Source organism: Pelodiscus sinensis, chromosome 15 (genome assembly GCF_049634645.1).
Source record: "Pelodiscus sinensis isolate JC-2024 chromosome 15, ASM4963464v1, whole genome shotgun sequence".
NCBI classification, from domain to species: domain Eukaryota; kingdom Metazoa; phylum Chordata; order Testudines; family Trionychidae; genus Pelodiscus; species Pelodiscus sinensis.
In genome coordinates this window covers 33,340,657-33,364,435 of record NC_134725.1, presented here as the reverse complement: position 1 = coordinate 33,364,435, position 23,779 = coordinate 33,340,657, and the positions used below count along the sequence as shown (strand labels likewise).

The window sequence follows — 23,779 nt, the reverse complement described above, 5'->3', positions numbered from 1 at the left end:
GTTTTAAGTTGCTACTCAGTGAACAGTCAGCCCTTCTACAGTACGTCCCATTCCAGGATTTCCCAGTGTTTTACATATAATTGCCCAGTATAGTAGGTAATTATTATTGAGAGTCTGGAATGAACACAAAGCTGGGAGATAGGAAACACTTGATTTTAAACCTGACTACCACTGTCGTGGTGTGTAGTCTTTGTAGGTATGTCTACAAAGCAAAGTTATTTAGAAATAACAGCCGTTATTTCAAAATAACTAACCTAGCGTCTACACAGCCATTCCGTTATTTCAAAATTAAATCAAAATAGTGGATTGCTTATTTTGAAATTGGTAAACCTCGTTCCACGAGGAATAACGCCAATTTCGAAATTGCTATTTTGAAATAAGTGCTATATAGACACTTATTTCAAAATACGGGGCCTTCAGCCTTCCCAGGGTGCCCTGGTGGCCACTCAGGCCTCAACCAAGAACACTCCTCTCCCTCCCCTACTCTGCGGAGCCCTTAAAGGGGTACACTCTGGCCACAGTGCCTGTGCCAGCTCTAAGCCTGCCAGCAGGCACTGCCCCAACCCAGTGGCCCCAAATCATGAGCCAACAAGCCACTGGCAGCCAGCCCTCCACCGCTCCCCAGGAGCAGTCTGCCAGCTTCCAAGAGCCTCCCAGGGCCCGGAGAAGGCGGGCGCCTTCCTAGTCCAGGGTGGAGATCATGGACCTTATTCAGGTTTGGGGAAGATGCCCCTAACATCCATGAGCTCCGCACTAGATGGAGGAACGTGCCTGTCTATGGCAGGATAGCTGCCAGCCTGGCCATCAAAGGCCACATGCAAACCCAGGAGCAGGTTCGCATGAAAATCAAGTTGATCCGGCGAGACCCCCAACCCTGAGCTTCCTCTCCCCCTTCTTCTCCTTGCTTCCCCCTTCCAGCTCCCTCCTCCAAGGTTTCCTCCTCCCCTCTCCAACCCCTTTCCCCAGTCTCACAAGAGTTTCATTCCCCCCTCCCCAGTTTTGTTAAATAAAGAGAGTTTGTGTTCATGAAAATACATGTATTTTATTTTACATCAGGAAGGGGGGTTAGGGAGGGGTAAGTGGAAGGACATGAGGGAGGAATGAGGCACAAGCCCCCAGTTGGGTAGTCCAGGGAGGCTCTTAGTGCTCCTCAGGTTGGGAGCTCTCCTGCAGGGCCTCCTGAATACTGACAGCCCCCCGATGGACCTCCCGGATGGCAGCCTGCAGAAAGTGCAGCCAGGCTCGCTGCAACGTGTCCCAGAGAAGCACCAGAGTGCCTAGGGGCAGCTCTGGCTCGATGCTGCAGAGTGCTGTGGTGTCCCGAGTGAGGGCAACAAGAACATGCAGAGACAAAATGCTTTCCTGTCCCTCATCGAGGTAGGTAAGCAAGCAGGGAAAGCTGAGAACTGGCTATCCGGAGGGGGTTTCTTTAAGCACAGGCCTCAGATAGCCTCAGGCAGCAACCACACAGAGTAACTCCTGACCTGATGTCCTGCCAGACCTGGGTCCAGCTGGCCTTAAATGCAATTCAGCGTTCATTCAGTGTGGCTGTGCTATTTTGAAATAGCAAAAAGCTATTTCGAAATGCATTTTGTGTGTAGACATGTTATTTCGAAATAACTATTTCAAAATTATATATTTTGAAATAACGGTGTAGTGTAGACATACCCTGTGTAGGACAACTTATTTTTCAGTGTCTTGGTTTCCCCATCTATAAAGTATGTTACTTCACAAGGACATTGTGGGGATTCATTTACATCAGGCCAGCACTTTGAACTGGTAAAGACCTAGAAAAATCAAACCTTGCTCCTAGTTCCCAGACTTGAGCAATTACACAGTTTTGTTAATCGGGTCAGAGCTCTATTCTTCACAGTGGAAGACAATATTTTAGATGTAATGTATGTGTAAAAATGCTGCTATAGTTCCATCTTCTGTGGTTTACATTTCAGTTTCACAGGCAACCAGAGACAAAAGAACCACATATTAGTAAGGATGCAGAAAAGTAACAGCCCAAGACACTACAATAGCCTGGTACTGCAATAACATCAGCTACATCTCTATGGCTTCATGACAACATGCCATCTGCTTTGATCTCCAGTTTGGTATGCTGTTCTCCATTGTGTGATCTGCAAGTTTTATGCTTTTTTATAATTAAGTTATTGGGATATTAAACATCGTGGCGACAGAAGATACTAGAAGCTGCAGTAAAGTGATAAGAAGCTGGTTTAAGAGCATGTGCAGCAGTTTTCTTCATTTTGCATCTATCTAGCTAGGTATTTACAGAGTTCTTGGCAGTGTGGTACCCAAGTCCCTTACTCCACCTTGTGTTCACATCAGAATTAATAGCCCTCACATTAATGGCAACAAACATGGCCTCTCTTTCTGGCATTTTTACTAAGTGCCCTGAACAAAGGCTTTTGAAGGAGGTATCCCATGTCTTTTGGCACAGCTCTTTGCCCAGAAGCTGACAAAGGAAAGTTCCAACCTTGTAATCAGGGACAGCACCTAACCAGTATATACAAGCTGTCCCAGTCACTGCAATTGATCTACTCAAATGAGGAAGGCATTGGAGTTGTTTGTTCTAAAATACATTCTGTAAAATGCACTAGGGATTTCCTGAACCATACCAGTCCATCCCATTTTGGAAATTGGACATTCTATATCAGCTCTTCTCTATTGTTTTTCATATTGCAGGGCATTTTATAAGAAACAGATGCTCCTATAGACTCACTTCCTGTCCCAAATCTCTCAATCCCACTGCCTGTCTCTATAAAGACCACCCCAGTCTGCTGCCCCTCAGGCAGTGATATTAAAGCCAACGTTTTATAAATTATTTAGCACTTACATAGCACCTTTCATGTTCAAGTCACTCTAGAAACACTCATTAATTGTGATGGCAGCCTCTGAAGGAGGTAGGACAGAATGATAATCCCCTTTTAAACAGATGAGAAACCAAGAGGAAAAGACATATTCTGAAGCTCACAGGAGAAGGTAGTGTCCAACCCAGGATTAGTATTTCTGAGTTTTTGATTCCCATTCCTGTGCGTTGGCTCTAGAACGTATCAACTTTTTGCATTCATCCTGGGTGAGAACCTGTGAAATACTGAGTATCAGTGTTCCCTGTAAGCTGTGCACTTGTGCAGGTGCTCATGAGAGATTCCAATGACACCCAGATGGATCACAGTGTGCCCACTGTAGGTCTGTGTTTCTATTGGTGGTACACATTAGCACATGCCTTAGTGCATGAAAAAATTATTCTGAACAAGGATGGAAAAGATTAGAGGGAACATTGCTGAATACCCTAAACTTTGCTGAATACCCTTGACATAACACTGCTGAATACCCTTGACTTCCATGTGACATAAGGCTGTTTACTTCTTCACAGGGTCTGGGCATTGGCAGGCAGTGCAGAAGCCTAGGAAAAAGAGAGGTTACTCATTTTGTGCAGTAACTAATGTTCTTCAAGATGAGTGTCCCTGTGGGTGTTTCAATATAGCTGTCTCGGCACCCCTGTGTTTATAATCGGAATCTTTTAGCAGCAGTATCCCCTCGGGGGCCAGCACAAATGTGCAGCGCTGCTTGCACCGTAGCAAGCGTGTTGACATGTGCACACCATTGACTGTCCCTCACTTCCTTCTCTACTATGAGAGATGTTAGAATTCTGAAGCAGAGAGGAGGAGGAAAGGTCATGAAGCACCCACAGAGACACCCATCTTGAAGAACATCCGTTACTGCACAAGGTGAGCAGCCTTTTTTTTCTTTTTCAAGGGTGCTCCACTGAAGGTGACTATGGAGCAGTGCCTCAAGTGTTTGGAAGGATGGGTTTCAGATCTGACCTTTGAATGGAGGACAGGATTGCAGCTCCAAACTTAGTGTATTGTGAAGCATAAGTGTCTACTGCATAGTGTTTCGTAAATGTATGCGTAGAAGCCCATGTTGCAGCCCTACAAATGTCCATGATGGGCACGTTATGCAAGGCTGTGGAAGTGGCCATTGCTCTGGTGGAATGTGCCTACAACTGAATTGGTGAAACAAGTTGTAATACAATTTGTTACCCACTTTCAAAGTCTCTGTTTAGAAATCTCCTGCTTGGAGAGGACTGTTATGGAAATAAACAGTCTGGAGAAGCATCTAAACTGCTTTGTTCTTTCCAGGTAAAAAGCGATCCTTCAGTGGACATCCAGATGAGACTTCTGATGGAAGACAGGTAAATATAAAGACAGGACTATGAAGCACTTTAAAGACTAACAAGATCGTTTATTAGGTGATAAGCTTTCGTGGGCCAGATCCACTTCCTCAGATCAAATTGTGGAAGAAAATTGGCATGACCATATATACCAAAGGGATACAATAAAAAAAAGTGAACACATCTAAAATTGAGAAATCAGATTTTAGAACGGGGCGGGAGGGGGAGTGAGGGAGGGAGGTTAGTGTCTATGGGTATGTCTACACTACCCTCCTAGTTCGAACTAGGAGGGTAATGTAGGCATACCGCACTTGCAAATGAAGCCCGGGATTTGAATTTCCCGAGCTTCATTTGCATAAGCCGGGCGCCGCCATTTTTAAATCCCAGCTGGTTCGAACCCCGTGCCGCGCGGCTACACGCGGCACGAACTAGGTAGCCTAGTTCGAACTACCTAGTTCGTGCCGCATGTAGCCGCGCGGCACGGGGTTCGAACCAGCCGGGATTTAAAAATGGTGGCGCCCGGCTTATGCAAATGAAGCCCGGGAAATTCAAATCCCGGGCTTCATTTGCAAGTGCGGTATGCCTACATTACCCCGCTAGTTCGAACTAGCGGGGTAGTGTAGGCATACCCTATGAGATAATGATATTAGAGGTTATAACTGGGGAAGCTATCTTTGTAATGGGTAAGATAATTAGCATAAGGATCTTAACAAAGATGCTAATTATCTTACCCATTACAAAGATAACTTCCCCAGTTATCACCCCTAATATCATTATCTCATAGATACTAACCTCCCCCAATTATCACCCCTAATATCATTATCTCATAGACACTAACCTCCCTCCCTCACACACACACACCCATTCTAAAAACTGATTTGTCAATTTTATGTTTACTTTTTTTGATTGTATCCCTTTGGTATATATGGTCATGCCAATTTTCTTCTACAACTTGATCTGAGGAAGTGGGTCTGGCCCATGAAAGCTCATCACTAATAAACCATCTTGTTAGTCTTTAAAGTGCTGCATAGTCCTGGTTTTTGTTTCACCAAGACCAGACTAACAGGGCTACATCTCTATTACTATTCTACAGGTGAATATAAAGATTCATTGAGGTGAATCTATTAAACCACTTTGAAAATTTGGATGCGGTCTGAGCACCGCTTTGTCTTTGTGGAAAAAGGCAAATGGTAGGTCGGCCATGAGTGCCGCTAACTTGCTGATCCTCCCGGCTGTTGTGATGGCTAGAAGGAAAGCAACTTTCATGGAAAGAAACAACAGAGAACATGTTGTCATTTGCTCGAATGGGAAGCCAGTTGGGGTGTTAAGGATGAGGTTGAGATTCCAGGATGATACTATCTGCTTTACCGGAGGAAAGATGTTGTTAAGGCTTTTGAAGAATACTTTAGTAGTTAGGAGAGAAAATATAGTGTGCTCATCTATGGGACAATGTTCATTAGAAATAGCCACGAAATGGACTTTAATTGACATGTTTGAGAGATTCTGCCTAACGAAAGAAGGTACTCCAACACTGTTAGCAATGGTGTTATCTGTGATTGGAGTGCTTTATGACTGGCTTACGTGCAGAAACAGTGCCGTTTTTTAGCATAGGTCTTTCTCGCACTCTCTTTATGGTAGTTCATGATTAGAATACGAACTTACTCCAAAAAGGTGAGGTCATGCAGAGTCAACCCTGGAGAAGCCAGGCCTTAAGATGGAGCCTGTGAACGTGAGGATAAAGAACACGACCTTGGTACTGAGACAGTAGGTCTGGCCACTGCAGAAGATGAATCGGAGGAGCAGTTGACATCTGTGACAGATAAGGAAACCAGGTCTGCCTTGGCTATGCCAGCACTATCAGAATGACTCTGGTCCTGTCCTGTTTTATTTTCTGTATAACCTTGTTGAGGAGTGGAAGAAGCAGGAAAGCACAGAGAAGATTGTGAGTCCAACTGATCAGCATAGTGTTTTCCATGGGGTTCTTGCCCAAGCCTTTTCTGGAACAGTACTCAGGGCATTTCATGTTGAGAAATGTGACAAAAGTCTATGTCTGCAAAACCCCTCTTCTGGAAGATGGCATGTAGGACTTGTGAGTCCTATATATTTCTGACGGAATACTTGGCTCAGGTGGTCCGCGGTGACATTTTTCTTGCCTGGGAGGTATGCTGCTGATATGGTCACTTGATAGTGAATGCACCACTGCCAAAATGCTGTGGCCTCTTTGGTATGACCTGGCCCCATCTGCTGTGGTGGCCCCACCTGGCTGATTTATATAAAACATGCAAGTTGTGTTGTCCATGAGTATCCTCAGGAACTTGCTTTGAATTAGGGGAAGAAAATACTCACAGGCTTTTCTGACTGCCCGGAGCTCTAGAACCTTGCTGCGTAGAGCTGATTGTGAAGGAACCAATCTTCCCTGAGTGCTATAATCGTTCATGTGAGCACCCCAGCTATCCAGGGAAGCATTCAGTTGCCAACCTGCTCGCGTGGCATGGTAGGAAATTGGACTTTTGGAACCAGAATTTCAGAAGAGTTCAGCATCTCTAGTGACTCCCATCTGAGAATACAATCTGCCCAACTCTCTAAACAGGAGCTGAGCCTTTCTGAAAATTTGGTTCCAATTGTGGGTCTGGAGCACATGTGAAGATTTAGCCCTCTCTTTGTCAACAGCAGCCCTTCTGCAAACCAACAGTGGATCAGATAAAATTTTAAATGAAGCAGAATCTACTGAAATGCAAGAGTCAGTGCTATATAGGAAGGCATTAGAACCATGCTTGAAGCAGGGTACCGATATTAATGCTTCTTACTTGCTTGAGTTTTAGGGGCTTCAGTATTACGCCCTTCTGAAGCAAAATGAGATCCTTTGTGAAGAAAGACCCTATATAAACATATGTTCTTTGTCACAGGACACATGCTTTAGCTATGTTGGTCACTGTTGTGTAAAGGGACAGAGCACTTATCAGTGAGAACAGCATGCTCTGCTTTTCCCTGTTGTTTACTCACTTTATATTAAGTTCCCATTTCATCACGATGCGGTCATTACCCCCTGCTGTAAAGACATGACATCCATCATAGGAACTAGCAAGGTTGGAGACTCCTCCTGGATGGCAAATGAAAGCCAAGGACTTGTGGGGGTTACCATCAATGGGCAAAATCTGCAGGCCAACCTACCAAGAAAAAGAGTAACTTTGATTAGTCAAATTCTATTCAGTGGCTTTATTATTAAACAGTGTTGGCAGCCTGTGGCCTATTGGAGGTGAAACTATCAGATCTGGTGAGTCATTCTAGCCTTATGCTCTATGACCTCTGTGACACCAAGTAGTAAATTCTTCCATCATGTAGGCTGTCTAGAACAGGGGCTGGCCAACCCGAGGCTCGTGAGCTGCATGCAGCTCTTCAAAGAAAAAATTGCGGCTCCTGCACCTGTGGCTCGCCGCTCTTAAAGGGGCAGCATGTTTCTGTCTGAAAGAGACAGAGTCGGAGTCACAGCATTCCGTGCAGACTTTAAAATGACCACATTCAACATGGCCACCTTAAAAGGGCAATGCCTGCTCTGCACTTAAAAGGGCAAACTGTTTTGGTTTTTTTTTTTTTTTTTTGCTCAACCAAACACGGTAGGGCTTTTTTTTTTTCCCCTCAACAACTTTTTTCCCCTCAGCTCTTTGCGCTGTATCCATCTCTATTTTGGCTCTTCATCTGTAATGGGTTGGCCACTTCTGGTCTAGAACCTTAGCTGTCCACTCTGGAAGGTTCTGTAGTGACAAGAATCAACTCTCAGCCTTCTCTAAACATAATCCTGCAGTACTGAGACTCAGGAGTTCATGGAACTGGGTCCTGAATCTGCATTTTCTGGATGGGGCTCTCAGATTCTGTCCATCCACATGCAGTGGAAATACACACAGTTCTACAGTGCACAGAAACCTCAATTCTAATGAAACTGGACAAGATTTACCCCAGAAATATTCCAGTGTGGCTGAAATGGCTGACTAAGGAAGGACCCATCAACATGTAAATCTGAAGTTTTACCACATTGTTCCATGAACCAGAGTTTTGGAACACAAGCAATGCTGGCCCCAATGGCAGCTTTCACACAACAAAAAATCCAGAACACAAGCAGAAAAGGAAACAGCAGACTCCACGTTTAGTCCAGCGTTGTAACCTCTGGGCTTGAAGCCAGCCCATCCTATAGGCACTCACGCAGCCAAGATCAACTTTTATAGCCCCTCCCTTGAGGACCTGTGTGCAGGAGGGGGATGTTAAGCTGAGGTTAACTCCTTCTTCACTTACAGACAAGTAGTGTTCATACATGGGGAGGAGGATGGTTATCAAAATTCAACACCGTAGTTATTGCCTATTCAAAGTATAGAGAAATACTGTGGTATTCATGGGGAAATAATGAATTTTAAAATGGTGACTGAATGGTGCATAGAAAAAACAGTATAAATGTCTCCCAAGTGAAATTCATCAAAGAAGCTAAACAAGTCCTCTCCACAATTCCCACTTCCTAATCCCCTCATCTCCTACTCCCAAATCCTCAACTTCCAATACCTCTGGTCTTGCCCAAACCCACATTTTTTCTTTAATTGCTTCCAATAGTCCCACTTCTGACTTCTACGCTCTTTTCACTTGTCTTGCTGAATACATGAAGGACTAGATTACCTGAAATTCAGAACCTTCCATGACTTTATCTATGGTGAAAGACCTACATTTACAACAGGCAAACTTTTGTCCTAAGCAAGCACTTTAAAGTATTCCAGAGATAGATATTTTCTCTTTTGCTGGATAGTTGCCGAGGGCAGGTTTCACTATTATACACACACGTAGAGGATACACTAAGGAACACTATAGATCTGTTAAACACTATAAAAGAATAATACCTAGATCTTAATAGCACTTGTCATTGGTAGATCTCAAAATGCTTTCCAGTGGAGATCAGTATCCTTAGCCTTATTTTAATGATGGGGAAATTGAGGTACAGAGGTGGGAAGTGATTTGTCCAAGCTTACCCAGCAAGGCTATTGCACAGCCAGTGATAGAATACAGCACCCCCTTGTTCTAGTCTAGGGCTCTATCCACTTGGTGACACTGCCTTCCTTTAAATACACGGTGTCTTTCTCCCTTCTCCTAGCATAAGTACTAAAAGTCAGCAAATAAAATTAAAAGGGCAGCAGATTTACAACAAACAAAAGGAAGCATTTTAACACAAGACACATTCAACCTGTGGAATTCCCTGACAGAGGATGTTATAAAGACTAAGACTATACCAGGGTTCAGAAAAGAGCTAGATAAATTCATGGAGGATGGATTCATCAATGGCTATTAGCTAGGATAAATAGAAATGATGTCTCTAGCCTCAGTTTGTCATAGGTTGGGAACGAGTGACAGATCACTTGATGATTCCCTGTCGTGTTCATTCCCTCTAGGGCACCTAGCATTGGCCACTGTCAGAAGACAGGATATTGGGTTGGATGGACTTTTGGTCTGACCCAGTACAGCTGTACTTAAGTTCCTTTGGGGCACACCTACACAGCAGCATTATTTCAAAATCACTAGCGTTATCTCAAAATAACAAAGTGAACATCTACACAGCAAACCCATTATTTATTTTGAAATGATGGGCTTTTTTTTTCAAATTCTGTAACCCTCATTTTATGAGGAATAATGCCTATTTCAAAATAGCTATTTTGAAATAGGGCATGTGTAGACAGGGCAGCTGGAGTTATTTTGAAATAAGGGGCCTCCAGGGCTTCCCACAGGTGCCTTGCTGGTCACTTTGGCTACACTCATCACTACTCTAGAGTTCCTCCTCCCCTGCAGCCCTTAAAGCTGCAGCCACAGGGGAAAGGGCTTGTGGCACAATGCAGGCCTTGACAGCCCTGTTCCACAAAGCAGCAGCCATCCCAGCTGTCCCGGCTGCCATGAGCGACTTCTGTGCTGCATCTGAGCTCCTAGGACCCTGCCCAGGGACAAAAGAGGTACGCGCACCTTCCTTGTCTGGTGCAGAGATCCTGGACCTCATTGAGGACTGGGGAGAGAAGGCAAACCACCAGGCTCTCCATGCCAGGTACAGGAATGTGGAGGTCTATGGCTGAATGGCCAATAGCCCGGGCCACATGCACATGCAGGAGCATGTGCACATGGAGATCAAGGAGCTCAGGCAGACCTATGCCAAGGCCAGGAGTGCAGCTCCTGCTCTAGAGCGGTACCACAGGTCTGCCCTTATGACCAGCTCTACCACATCCTAAGGAGGGTGTTCAGTCCGTTCCTGTCCCCCATGGTGGACTCTGGGCTGGAGTTGCCCGTTGTTGCCTTCCCAGGAGGCAGAGCCGGTATGGAGGTGGAGGAGCTGAATGAAGCCAGCACCATCTTGATGCCCACCAGAGAGAAGGTCATGCTCACCCTGGAGCTGGTACCCCCCTCCCAGGGGGTCTCCTAGGCTTCATCCAAAGCTGGGGAAGGCCCACTTTCACGAGACATACATGGGTGGAGATGGCAGGCAGTGAGGGGCTGCTGCATACCCCTCACTTGGCCGTCTCAGCCTGGGGATCGCACAGCAGCCTGTGCATATGGAGCACCAGTCTGGGGGACACAGCCCCAGGAGGCTGCAACAGAGGACCCATGTGCTCTTGCTCACACCATCCCATCACAAGCCACTACTATAAAGGAGGCTGGGGACATGGAGACACACCCACACAGCAAGCAGTGCCACACATGGCACACGGGCATGCCCACAGTCTCAGGGCAGCATCCGCTCCAGGGGATAGTGCAGCATGGCGGAGGAGACTGAGCCTCTCGTAGGGGAGCCTGCTGGGAGGGGAAAAAAGTGGAGGGGACCTCAGGAACACCCTCCCCAGCAAACAGCATTTGCCACTTAGGCACACCTCCCTCAACACCCTACTCCCTCTTGTCCAGGAGCAGGGATACAGGTCCTCTCTCTCTGCGGAACATCGCCACTGCCAGACCCGCTGTGTACGTAGCACAGAGTGAAGCTGAGCCACCCCATCATCGCCCACAGGCTCCTGGCCTTACCAGCGCATTCCCATGCCTGCTTGTCCCTGGGACGTGGGAGTAGTGAGGATTGCCCCTGGGATATGTGTGTCCCTGCAGGAAAGGGCTCAATGTCCAGGCCTTACGTGGTCTTGCTGGAAACACATCCCCTTCATGTGACCCGAGACCTTTCAGTATCGGCTCACAGATGAGGACTAAAACAAAAGACAGAACTATGTAGCACTTTTAAAGACTAACAAGAAAAAAATTGTTTTCACTTTAAAGACTAACTATTCTACAGATGAGGGCTAGGCTTCATGCACAACATCTCCTAGGTGACTGCCCTTCTCTTTGTTCTCCATAGCTGGGCCAGCTGCAAGTGGGCACATCTCCCATACCATCCTCCCTACCCCACATGACCTGCAGGTGACGGTGAGCCTAGGAAGACCTGCAGCGGGAGCACATCGCCTGCCTGCATGCCCTGCAGTGTCCCCTGGACCGCAGACCTGGAGCTGTGCCAAAACACTTGGCAGGAGCTGCTGAAGAAGGGCTGGAGCACGTGTGCGACTTTCACCACTACCCTCGACTGCCTGGTGGCCGTTCCTACCTCCCACCCCCGTCTTCTCCCTCTAGCCCCTTTGTGACCACTCAGCGCCCCACACTAGAAACAGTGGGACCACCCGAGGCAGGTGCCAGTCCCAGCCCCATCCCGATACCCGAGCTTCTCTTCCTCCCTCCTCTTCCCCCTTCCATCTTCCTCCCCCTCTCTCAGGTTCTTTCCCCAATCTCTTCCCTGTTACATTTACCCCAATTAAACAAAACCAGTTTATTATTTCAGAACAAAAAGTGTGTTTTTTGTGGCCGCAGGAGAGGGAATGGAGGGGTGGAGGAGGAAAGGTATGCTGGGCCACTACAGAGGCTCCTTCAGGCCCTGGCTGAAACTCTCTCTCAGGGCCTCCTGGATGCATGTAGCTCCCAATGAGCCTGCCAGATGGCAGCCATGCGCAACTGCTCAAAGGCACTGGTAAGCCGCTCGCCCTCTGCCCCCCTCCCATCCGTGTGGGAACACTGGCCCCCTTATGTTAACAAAGGTTGTGGAGGACACAGCACACAGCCACCACTTGGGGGACGTTCTAGTCACTCAGGCCCAGCCGGGTGAGGAGGCAATGGAACCTTTCTTCAAACGGCTGAAGGCTCTTGATGTGGGCCCTGCTGAGCCTGCCACTGAAGTGTTCCTTGCTTTGGTCAAGGTGTTCCATGTAGGGTTTCATCGGCCAGGGGAGCAAAGGGTAGGCCGCATCCCCTAGAATGCACATCGGCATGTCCATGTCCCTGATCCCGATGGTGCAGTCGGGGAAAAAAGTGCCAGCGTGCAGCCTCTGGAACAGGCTGGAGTTCCTGAAGATGTAGGCGTCGTGCACCTCCTCTGATCCACCAGTGCGGATGTATGAACTGGCCGTGGTGGTTCACCAGGGCCTGTAGGACCATCAAAAAGTATCCCTTCTGATTGATGAATTAGGATGCCTGGTAGTCAGAGCCCTGGATGGGGATATGGTACCGTCTATAGCTTCCCACAAGTTGAGGAAGCCCCTGGTGGCAATGCCAGCAACGATGGGATCCACATTGTCCAGGGTGATGACCCTGAGCAGCAAGATGGTGTTGATGGCCCTCACCACCTGTAGAAGGAGACAAAGAATCACAGGTTTTCCAGAACCCTCAAGAGGTTCCCAACAGGAGTAACCCCTATTTACCCCATCCCCGGGCAGGGCTTTGTGAAAGCAGGACTGAAAGACCTTCCAGGGAAGGGGGCTTCCACAACCACCCCACTTTCCCTAGGATACCCCATTCCAGCAGTTCATTGCCCCCCCCTCCCCCCAAGACAATAGCCCAAGAGTGCCATACCTGCATGAACATGGCCTCAATGGTTGATCTCCCTATGGTGAAGTGGTTCCTGACGAATCAATAGCTGTCCTATGTGGCAAGCTTCCAGATAGTGATAGCAACCTGCTTCTTGACGGGGATGGTGGGTCACATGTGGGTGTCCCATCACTGGAGGGCAGGAGTGAGCCACTCACACAGCTCCAGAAAGTTGTCCTTCCACATGTGGAAATTCTGGAGCCACTGATAGTCATCCCAGCGCTCCATAACAACCCGGCCCCACCAGCTGCAACTGGTGTCCTGTCATCAGAAGCGGTGGTGTATGGTATGCAGGAGATGGTGGGTGCATGAGCAGCGTGTGGAGAGAGAGAGAGAGGAGGTGCTCTGCAATGAGCAGGGGGGGTCCTCCTTCTGTAGAGCCACAAGGGCAGCCAGCAGAAATGGAACCAGGAAGTGCTGCATGAGACGTAAGAGCCATCAATTGATCGGAGACAGCTCCAGCTCCACGGCAGAAGTGCTGTGGTATCCACAAGGATAATCAGAGCACTCAGTGAAAAGGCTTTGCTGTCCCTCCAGGAGGGAGGCAAAGGAGAAGAGCTGATATACAACTGTACAGGAGGGCCCCTTTAAGCATGAGCCTCACATAGCCTTGATGCCCTGCCTGAAGTGCTTCTTGGTGGCCTTAAATACGATTCAGGATCCAATGAGTGTGGATGCACTATTTTGATGGGCAGTTGCTGTGTAGACGCACTATTTCAAAATAGCTTATTCCAAAATAAGTGTACAAAGTATGAATGCCACTTGTACCTAAGGGTAACTCCATGTAAGGTTGTTTACAGTGTTATGCAAAACAATTCAAAAAGCATATCCGATATAAACATAGGGATTCTGTACCTTATCTTTTGTAATATAGGCCAGATATCTTTTTTGTGGATCCTGACTGTTTGTTGCTGGAAGGATTTGTATCTTCTCAAGAGGTGACCCATAGGTTGGTCCCAGAAGTGACTTTCTAAAGGAAAACAACATTATCATTTATTCCATTGATCTTGCCCATTTTTTCATACAAATATTGCTTTATACAAGTATGGGATTGCACGTGCGTATAGGAGTGTGAAGCTAGTGCTGGTAAAGTTGCCAAGATGACAAACTCTAGAGACCAAAATTTTATATGCCAATTGTCCTGTCTTTCTCCTTGGAAGGGTCATCATTGGGAGAGAGGCAAGTTTAGTTTCCATTGCCTTCATTGACACTGCCAGGCTTCCCACAATATTGGCTTTCCGTTGGGAATGCACTTTTGATTGAAGAACAAACTTGTTCAGCTTCCAACACATTCAAAGCTTTAGGCTCTGGCAATGATTAAATGTCATTAAATAATCTCAGAGGGTTAATGTTCAGGGCAAGCCAGAAAAAGGAGCTTTTAAAGAACCACTCTCTTTGATCATCTCTGTAAACACTGCAGTTAATTCAGTCACTAACATCCTTGAAGGATAGAAAGCATGTCCTCCATGAGAGCACTAGTTTCCATTCCATTATCTTTGTTACACAGGAATCATTCATTTCCACATGAGACTTTCAAGAGAGGAACTAAGAGCTGAATCCCGTTCTCTTACACCTACCCTACAAAATCTAGCTCTAGATATTTGATGTGCTCCATTCAGACCTGGAGCATTTCACCTTCTAATAAAAGATATTTGGGCAGCGTTAGTGAAATGCTGGGCCCGTCAGTGGCTTGAAGAGCAGAGAGAGGACCTGGACTGGACGCTGGCTTCAAATTTTTTTATCTTAAATCAATACAGGGGTCCCTTGTGTTTAAAAGTCTGCTAGTTAGATTGGCTGGCCAGGGCAAGATTCCTGTTATAACTAGGGAAAACCTGGGCCAACATTTGGTAGTTAGCATAGTGGAAGCAAGGATACACAGGCAGCTTTACAGATGTAATCAGTGGAGCTATGCAGGACTCTTATCACAGTTAGTGTTTCTCCCGTCTTTTTGTAAATAACTTTGGGTCCAGTGGTTTGACACAGAACCCAGGCACTCAGGACTGGGAGCTTCATTACCAGCTCTGACTCTGCATCCCTGTTCATTAGGTCAAACTCTTCAGTTGTGTCCGCTGACCATGTGTGCCCACAGAAAGATTGGGGAGAAAATGGAGCACCGTTTGACTCACTATGGGCATGTCTACATAGCAACATTACGAAATATAGTAGCCCAATGTCTGTGACTTTGTAATGCTGAAACACTGGCCGTTCCCTCTGGGCGGCATTGTTGCCTCCTGCCGTGGTGCTCGGCTGACTTCTGCGCCGCTCAGCCAGGCCGCCGTGCAGGAGCAAGTAGCACAAGTGGCCATTTGGGCTCCACGCTCCCCATGCAGCATTAGGGTGCTGCATGAGGAGCATGGAGCCCAAATGGCTGCTTGCTCCTGCGCAGCAGCCCAGCTGAGCGGCGCAGAAGTCAGTCGAGCACCACAGCAGGAGGCAACAGCACTGCCCAAAGGGAACAGCCAGAAGGCGGGGCCTGGACAAGCATGGGTCTCCGACGTCAGGAAAGGGCGCCGGATTCAAAAGGAGAAAAGTGGAGCAGACACAGAGGAGAACGGAGGAGGCAGAGGACAGCGAGAAAGAGAGTGAGAAAGATGCAGCAGGAGGAAGAGAAGAGAAACACAGAGTGACAGGTGGGAGGGGGAGAAAAGAAAGAAAGAGACGGAGAGAGACTCAGGAGGTGGAAGAGAGCTGAGAGAGAGAGGGTGAGGCAGTAGGAGGAGAAGAGAGAGGCCGTTTGTGCCGCTTGCTCCCACGCGGTCGCCCGGTTGAGTGGCGTAGAAGTCAGCCGAGCACCACGGTGGGAGGCAAAGGGGGGTGGGGCAGTGACATACATACCCCGGGGGCAGGGCCTGGATGAGTGTGCATCCCCGATGGAGGCAGAGGAGAGCAGAGTGAGACTAAGAGACAAGAGTGGGGAGACGAGAAAGAGAGAGATGGCAAAAGAGGCAGAAGGCGGAGGAGAGCTTAGGTGGGTGGGGAGGCACTAGGAGGAGGAGAGAGAGAAAGAGACATGGAGCGAGAGACCGGAGGCTCAGGTTGAGAAGACCGACGTGGAGGAGAGACCTGAAAATCCAGTCTTATGATGGGCTAAAATGGCTAGTTACAAAATAACTTAGTCCGTATCTACACAGCAGGCAGTTATTTTGAAATAATATTGACATACTGTCAAGCTGGAGGACTTCTTACTCGGACTCCTGAAACCTCACTGTAAACGGAGTAAGGGAAGTCGGAGGAAGAGTGCTCTATTTTCAAATAAGTGCTGTGTAGACGCTCCCAATTTCGAAATAAGCTATGCAATTGACATAGCTCAATTTGTGTCCCTTATTTCGAGTAAAGCCCTGCTATGTAGACGTACCCTATGAAAGTAAATTAGGATTTGAGTCTCCCAGTTACCTGCACATTTTAGTTGTAGCATTATAAAGCTTCATTTTGTACTTATTATTGGCTGTGAGAATAAAAGCTTCTGGAGTGAAGGGAGGGTACCAGGCCAAACACAATGGGACGGCACTCTGTTCAATGCGGTCTCTTCGCAGAATTGCCAGGTTATCTTTACTGCTGCTGCCTAGATCATACTCCACCTGATGAGAACATAATAAACAAGATCCATGTGAAACAGCTGCACAAACTTGTCAGCATTCAGAGTAGTCTAGTGCTCCCTACCACCCTTTGCTTGACACTAGTGATTTGAATGTGCTTGACAAATGCTAATTAATTCACACCCCAACAGCCCTGCACAGCAAGGAAGGAGATTTTTTTGCAGTTTATAAAATATTACTATTGAAACCTCTACTCATGTGTCCATAATTATTTAAAAAAAAATCACATGGATTATAACCAGGGGTGAAAGTAACTTAAATTTCTTGCAGCTACTGTCCTATCACAACCTGACCTTAGGGCAGGGGTGAAGGTTTGCAATACATACATTTCTTCCAAGTGCTGTTGTATAGTGTGGAGTGGAGTGCGGAGGGTGCAGGGCAGAAGGCTGGGGTGTACCAGGGAGTGCAGAAGTTAGGGCAGGGAATGGGGGTCCAGGAGTCAGGGTTGGAGTGTATGAGGGACTCAGGCAGGGGATTGGAATGGGGTGGAGATATCGGGGTAACGGGGTAGGTGGTCAGGAAGTGGGGAATCGGGGCAGGGGGCTACAAGTGCGTGGGGGCTCAGAGCAGAGGGATACGGGGATGCACGATTCAGGGCAGAGAGCTGGTTGTGTGTTGGGTGAGTGCTGGGAAGAGCAAGGGTGCTATTTCGGGAGATGAGGGGCCTGCAACCACACACTTCCTCTGACTAGGGAGCTTCCTCTCACTCCCAGCTGCCGAGGCAGGGGCAGAGGAGGAATATAGCAGGCTTTGATTTTCCCTTGCACTCCCTAGTTAGAGGAAACAGGAAGCAGGAAAAACAACAGGTACCTCGTATGTGCGGCTACAGCCCCCCTAGCCCCTGAAATGGCGGCGGTGGGGGCGAACATGGCTCAGGACTGGAACAGTTCAGGGGGCACACCCCAGCCGATCCCTTAACCTGCTGGGACATCTGCTGCTGAGCATGGCAGCCTGCAGGAAGCTAGGGGTACCCCGACCTCCCACTGCAGCTGAGTGTTCCACCCAACTAGCCAGCTTCTTGCTGGAGCGCCACACCAGCGTGCACTGGCCCGATTGCAGTGGAATTGGTGTTAGTTCATTGGCGGTGGAGGAGGTGCTATGTGAGTAGAATGTGGGGAGTCTATGCAGAAGTACATGGCCCCCTACACATTACAGGCACATTGTTCCTGCCCAGTAGCCTTTGGAAGCCTGGGCTGGTGTAGCCGCTGCTTCATGCATTGGCTGGTCATTGCCTCCCACACAGAGGGGTGCAAGAACAGATTGGATCCATTGTACTCTCTGCTGCTCTGCAGCTTGGGGACCTTGCCCTACTGAAACTGCACTGCCATAAAGGCAACTAGTATGAAGCACGGCAGGAGGGAAGGGGGAATTTTTTAATCCAAGTAAATGAACAGGTCTTGCAATATAGAGGAGAAGCTCAAAGTGAGAGTCTATCTGGGTAAGAGAGAGATCAGGTGGCAAAATTAGGGGCCCTTCACTGAGAATGCCCAGCTGCGAGCTCAACAAATACAAAGGGACAAACCCACGGACAACCAGTGACTGGGGCACAGTACAAATTGTGGGATGCAGAGTTGTGTCTCATACAACTAGGGCCTAAGACACACAGGGTTTTATATGTGAAGTTAAGCACCTTCAATGGCCCCTGGACATGTTCAGGCTGTAGATGAGTACCCACAGGAGCTCAAGTAACTTACCCAAAGACAAACAGTAAGTTGAGTCAGAACTGGGAATGGGACTCAGGAGTCCCTCCACTAAGTCCCCGCTCTAACCAGTAAACTCTACAGCCTCACATGTTCTTAGGCAGACTTACCAACAACCTGTCCTCCCCAAGGCTTAAGAGTCTTGGTTGATCACTGTCTAAATCAACGCCAAATATTATATTTCGAATTGCTTTATAATGCGAGTGAACCCCTGCGAGATGTTCCCAGGTTCTCTCTCCATTTTTCAGAATTCTTCTGTAAACAGTCACTGAATATTTTTCATCCTAAAAATAATAATACAAATATTCTATTTTATCTTCAGCCTGCATTTCTATTGTGTTCCCCTAGCTCTCAGGGGAATTCCTAGCTCATTACTCTGGCCTACATGCATTTCTAGCTATGTGCTGAATAAGCCACAAGGAAAATGAGGTAAATAGAATGACAACAACAACATCATGCCTGATTTGGGGAAAAGGATCAGAACAGAACCAAACAAACATTAAAATAATAATGAACAACTCTTCAGCCCTGCTTGAAAGGAAGCCACAGACCAACCTCAGGGGTATACTAGAGTGTGCTTCTTCTCTGGAAAGGGAATGTAAAAATGGCATCATGAAACCTCATATTGATTGTCTCTGAGTCTAGAGAAAATGTGATCAGGTTACAAACAAAAAGATATTTTTCTTTTACTCTCAACTCCCATGGGACATGAGAGTCAATCAATAGTTAAGATTCTACACTCCAAATGCAACCACATTGCCTTCAAATGCAGCCTGTTACCTCTGTGCACCAAAATATGAAGATGAGTTCACAATTCTTTTGATGATATTGTAGTGGGGCAGCTGCCTTACTCTGGTATAGAAGGGCTTAAAACAATCCAGAGAGGCTGTGCAGAGACCCAGGTGGCCAGGAAAGGGTTTAATCAGAGATAATCAAGTGGATGCTTGAAAACAGCCAAAGAGAGCTTGGGCAGTATAAGAAAGGCTGTAGAGAACAGATGAGTTGAGTCTCCCCCTGGAGGGCAAGACAGAAGGACTAGCTGCTTAAAACAGTGCTGGGCAGGGTGAGGGAAGCAAACAGTATGGGCCAGGGCTGACTAGGGCCCCGATACAAAGGAGCAGGTCATCGGGAACTGGTCCAAGGAAATGGATAGATGGGGTTGCAGGAGATGCAGGGTGTGGCTGCCACGTCAAGGGTTCCTTAGTAAGGACCTGGAGTAATGGAGAGGCCTGAGTTTGTCCCCTCCCCCTTGCACCATACTTGCCTCGCAGGAGCATGGCTGAACCTGACTGCAGTTTGCCCGAGTGAAGGGCTGTACTCAGCTGCAGTCGGCTATTGAGGCAGGTGCAAGTACTGAGAACTGCTGGTTCCCCCCAGAATGGGGAAGAATGAAGTTGGGGCACAGCCAGACAGCCATATCCTACAGAGGATGCCGTGGTCTGGGAGCGATGTGGGTCCAAAGAAGGTGGAGACCACAGAGTGATGATAGACAAGATACCAAAGAGTCTGAACGGAAACTGAACTGAGCTCATTCCAGAATGACCAGAAGGAGGCACCATGATGGTGAGTCCCCCATAGCAATTGGTGGAGAATGCAGACACCACCACTAGTCTGCAAGCTGGATCACACAGGCCCTCCAATAATAGTCCATTTTTATATCTCCATCCTCAGTATTTCTAGTCTCCCAAATTGGCATGGCTTCCCTTAGTCCTCACTCTTCCCCTTACCAAGGGAGGACCAGATGTCCTTTTGCTCCACCACACGTAAACGGGCTGACTCACCACTGTGGTACCTATTGCTGGTTGTCCAGCCAATTAGCTCAGTTGAGTTCCCATGAAACCTCTTCAGATGGTGTCTTGCCTGTTATCTGTTCCGCTGTCTCCACATAGTTTAGGATCTGGGCCCACACTGGTCCTGGACCATGGTATCCTCTTCAGGGCATGTCTTTCTGGCTATGCCCCAACTCTGTTCTCCCCTCTTCTAAGGGAACCAGCAGTCCTCAGTGCTTGCACCTGCTTCAGAGGCCAACTGCAGCTCAGTCTAGCCCCTTACCTCAGGGGCAACCTCCTGTCTGGGTCAGCCATGCTCCTCAGAGGCAAGTTCAGGGCAAGAGAGGAGAGGAGAAGAGAGACTTGGATACAGTACTACTCCAGGTCCCCACCAAGGAACCCTGGAGGCAGCATCCACACCCTACATATGCTGTAACCCCTTCTATCCATTTCCCTGGGCCACTTCCCTGTAAAGCCCCAGTACCTTTGTATCAAGGGCCCAACCAGCTGGGAGCTCCCTCTTGCTACCCTGACCCTGTTCTAAGCAGCTAGTTTTTCTCTCTTGCCCTCCAGGGAGAGGCTCAGCTCCTCTGTACCTTGCAGCCCTTTATTAAGCTAGCTCTGATTGCCTGCTTTCAGGCCTGAAGTTGATTAGCTCTCATTAAGCCTTTTCTTGGTTGGCTGGGGCCCTATGCAGGGGTTGGCACTATTTTAACCCCTTTCAAACCAGAGTAGAGCAGCTGCTCCACTACAGACACATAAGCCACCAGAATCCATATCACTCTGTCACTAGAATCAGCATGTGGGGCTCTAGGCACAGGCAGGCAGTAAGTACACTAAGGAGCACAGTGCCGTTTTTACAAAGTCACTCTTCAAAGTAGAACAACTTTAATAGAGGGAGAGCATTCTAGAGTCATAGGCCCTCAGTGGAGAGGATTCTGCCTGGTCTCTTTTCAGGATGACATCTTGGCAAAGCCTGTAAGTTCCAGACCCACGAGAAGAATATACATATCTTGAAAGAGAAACTTACAGCAGTTGCAAAATACTGGGAATCATGAGAGAAGCTTATATGAGTTACTGGGCCTCTTGAATACTTGAACTCTTTACAATCATCTTCCAATGAAATAGAATCAAGGATGTAAACGCTTCCATCAGTAAAACCAGCCACCAGAAAAGTACCTATAATACACACCAGAGAAGAATTATTCTACAGATCACTCATCTCAGGAAACCTGATGCTTGATGTTCAGTAAGATCTTAAGATAAAAATACCTTTAGGGTCATAGGCGAGGCACTGGATACTGGCCTCCATAAAGATTCGGCTATAGAGGTACTTTGTCTGCATATAGTCCCACACCTTTAGCAGCCCACAATGACTTCCTATGGCAATGAGAGGCTGGCTAGGGTGGCAAGCAATGGCATTAACAGCTTCTTTGGCCTCCTCCATTAATTTGTCCAGTTTTGACCCCTTTGCTGTAAAGTGAAGCACTGTTGCATCCCGCGTTGAGAGAATAAAATTCCTGTTTATCATGAAGAAACAGACAATTTGATGAATCAGGCAGATGGACTCTTTTCCCTCCCAACTGAACAGCAGACTAGTGAATGACTGCTCTCCAAAACAACGGAACGAATGACTGCACATCCGTTCATTTAGCCATGTCTTTAAAGCAGTCAGATTTCAGTCACTACACGTATATAAGCAAAGATATAAAAACTAAAGAACCGACCGTGCATGTATATTACTGAACTCTTACCGGGAAATGGTTATCAGCCTTTCTGCAATTTGAGAGATTGGCCCCAATGAAAGTGTCAAATCCTGAAGTCCTCTCAGAGCTCAGTTCTGCCACCTTTTACAGTACTGCACACGAATCACTCACTGATAAAAACAGGGACTCTTTGTGGAGTCGGGAACTATTTAGCAAGCTAAGACCATAAATGGGTTTTGAAAAACAGCTGACATTAGGAACCCTGGTTTGAAGGCCTCAGTCTTTTGCTTAGTTAAACTACACCTCCTCTCTCCAGCATTTGTAAGCCTGCTCTGACTACCTCTGTGGGGACGAAGGGCCTGTCAGTCATTTGTCCTGAGGGGAAGCCTGGTTTGCCAGTGCTGGTAGGGAGGGTAGAGATGTTAACTGGTAACCAGTTACCTAGTAAGCATCACTCTTTATGGGCGATGCTCACCGGGTAATGGTTAACTGGTACCTGCCAGACCTCTGCACAGGGATGCTGCCTCCCAGCCAGCAGTCCCACGTGGGACTGGAAATGGCAGCCCCACACAGAAGCAGCCCTAAAGCTGCAGCAGCTCCCAGAGGCAGCAGCAGCTCTGCTGCCCCACACGGGGCTGCCACTTCCAGCTCCACGCATGACTGGGAGCTGGCAGACCAGCACAGGGCCAGAAGCAACCAGGCTGCAGTGGCCCCTGCCCACAGCCGGAAGAACCGTCACAGTCCACCCACCCCTATTTAATCGGTTAACTGATTAATGTTTAACTGGTTAATTAATTAATTAAATAGGATTTTGCATCCCTAGGTGGGGGGGAGGTGTATATCTGCTTAGCAAAGGAGGCTGCTATAATCTGGATAGGCAAATGGTCTGTAGAAATTGCTAGTTGATATTTCCATCCTTACATCTGATGATGGGAGGAGCATCTTTTCACCCTTCCCTTTGCTTTTCTACCACTTCTTGCTTCCCAGAAGGGCTGCCAATGCCAGGAAACTGCAGCAATTAGTCAGGAGAAGGATTCAGACAGGGGAGACCACTAGGGAAAATACCTATTCCCTGTGGCAGAACTCTGCTTTTCAGAGGAGTCTGTCTAAGCCTCACAGGCCCCTGGAGAACATCAGAAAACTGCTGCCAAAAGAGTCTGAAAGCTCTGTATAATATAAGGAAGCTCTATTTCAGGTTGCAGGCAAGGGAGACCATCATGAACTAGCAGGGAGAGCACTCCTTGCCCTTGTCTGTGATGGCCATGTTTGATTCTGCATCAGGATAACCAATGTAAAGATCTGCAGCCCTCACCCACCCAGTGTATTGTATATTGACACTTGAATCGAGGGCATTGACCATTTCACACAACTAGATTTAGGATTTAAAATCCATTTTTGTCAAGCCAAAGCACCACAAAGAAAATCTGCTGACTACTAGTTGAACATCTCAACAGTATTCATCAATCATTAGATCTATCACTGAAGGACTCTCACCTGATGATAAACGGTTGACTATTTATAGTGCATGAACTGGAGTAGTTTGAGTTGTTGCTGGAAGGTCTGGGAGGGCTTTTTGAGAAGGAAATGGATTGGATGGGCCCCAGTTTAAAGTGACTGTACCAGTTCACAAGCTGCAGCTGGCCATCATAGAATTTAACGTGACCTTTGACATCACAAGTTACAAAATAGCTGAAAGGAAAGACAAAAATCTGTTAAACAAAAACATTTTAAGGAGTACAAGAAGAACCAAAGGCTTGCCTATGCAAACATTGAGTTCATGGCAAATGAAGGTGTAAATCTACACTGCACTAGTGTACCGCTCACTAAATGTCTGTGTGGACCCTGCTGCTGTGCACTAATAGTTCAAGTATAGCAGGTTTGTATGGGATAGATATGCACCCCACTCGTCTCAGACAGT

At 47.4% G+C, this 23,779-nt stretch overlaps 1 protein-coding gene across 7 annotated transcripts in view; it reads right to left on the bottom strand.

Annotated features, from left to right (window-relative positions):
• The window catches only part of CFAP251 (cilia and flagella associated protein 251), a 51,056-nt gene that overhangs the window by 6,606 nt on the left and 20,671 nt on the right, over positions 1–23,779 (bottom strand). For 6 of the 7 annotated variants that reach the window (XM_075898643.1, XM_075898642.1, XM_075898641.1 and 3 more), the window contains 7 exons: positions 23,356–23,550; positions 21,428–21,675; positions 21,186–21,334; positions 18,497–18,670; positions 16,484–16,668; positions 13,946–14,060; positions 7,190–7,353 (listed from right to left, as the gene is read on the bottom strand). In XM_075898643.1, the coding sequence (XP_075754758.1) occupies positions 7,190–7,353; positions 13,946–14,060; positions 16,484–16,668; positions 18,497–18,670; positions 21,186–21,334; positions 21,428–21,675; positions 23,356–23,550 (1,230 nt within the window). Of the gene's footprint in view, positions 1–7,189; positions 7,354–11,215; positions 12,850–13,945; positions 14,061–16,483; positions 16,669–18,496; positions 18,671–21,185; positions 21,335–21,427; positions 21,676–23,355; positions 23,551–23,779 lie in introns of those variants that run through there. The other variant, XR_012896018.1, reaches the window with a different exon arrangement.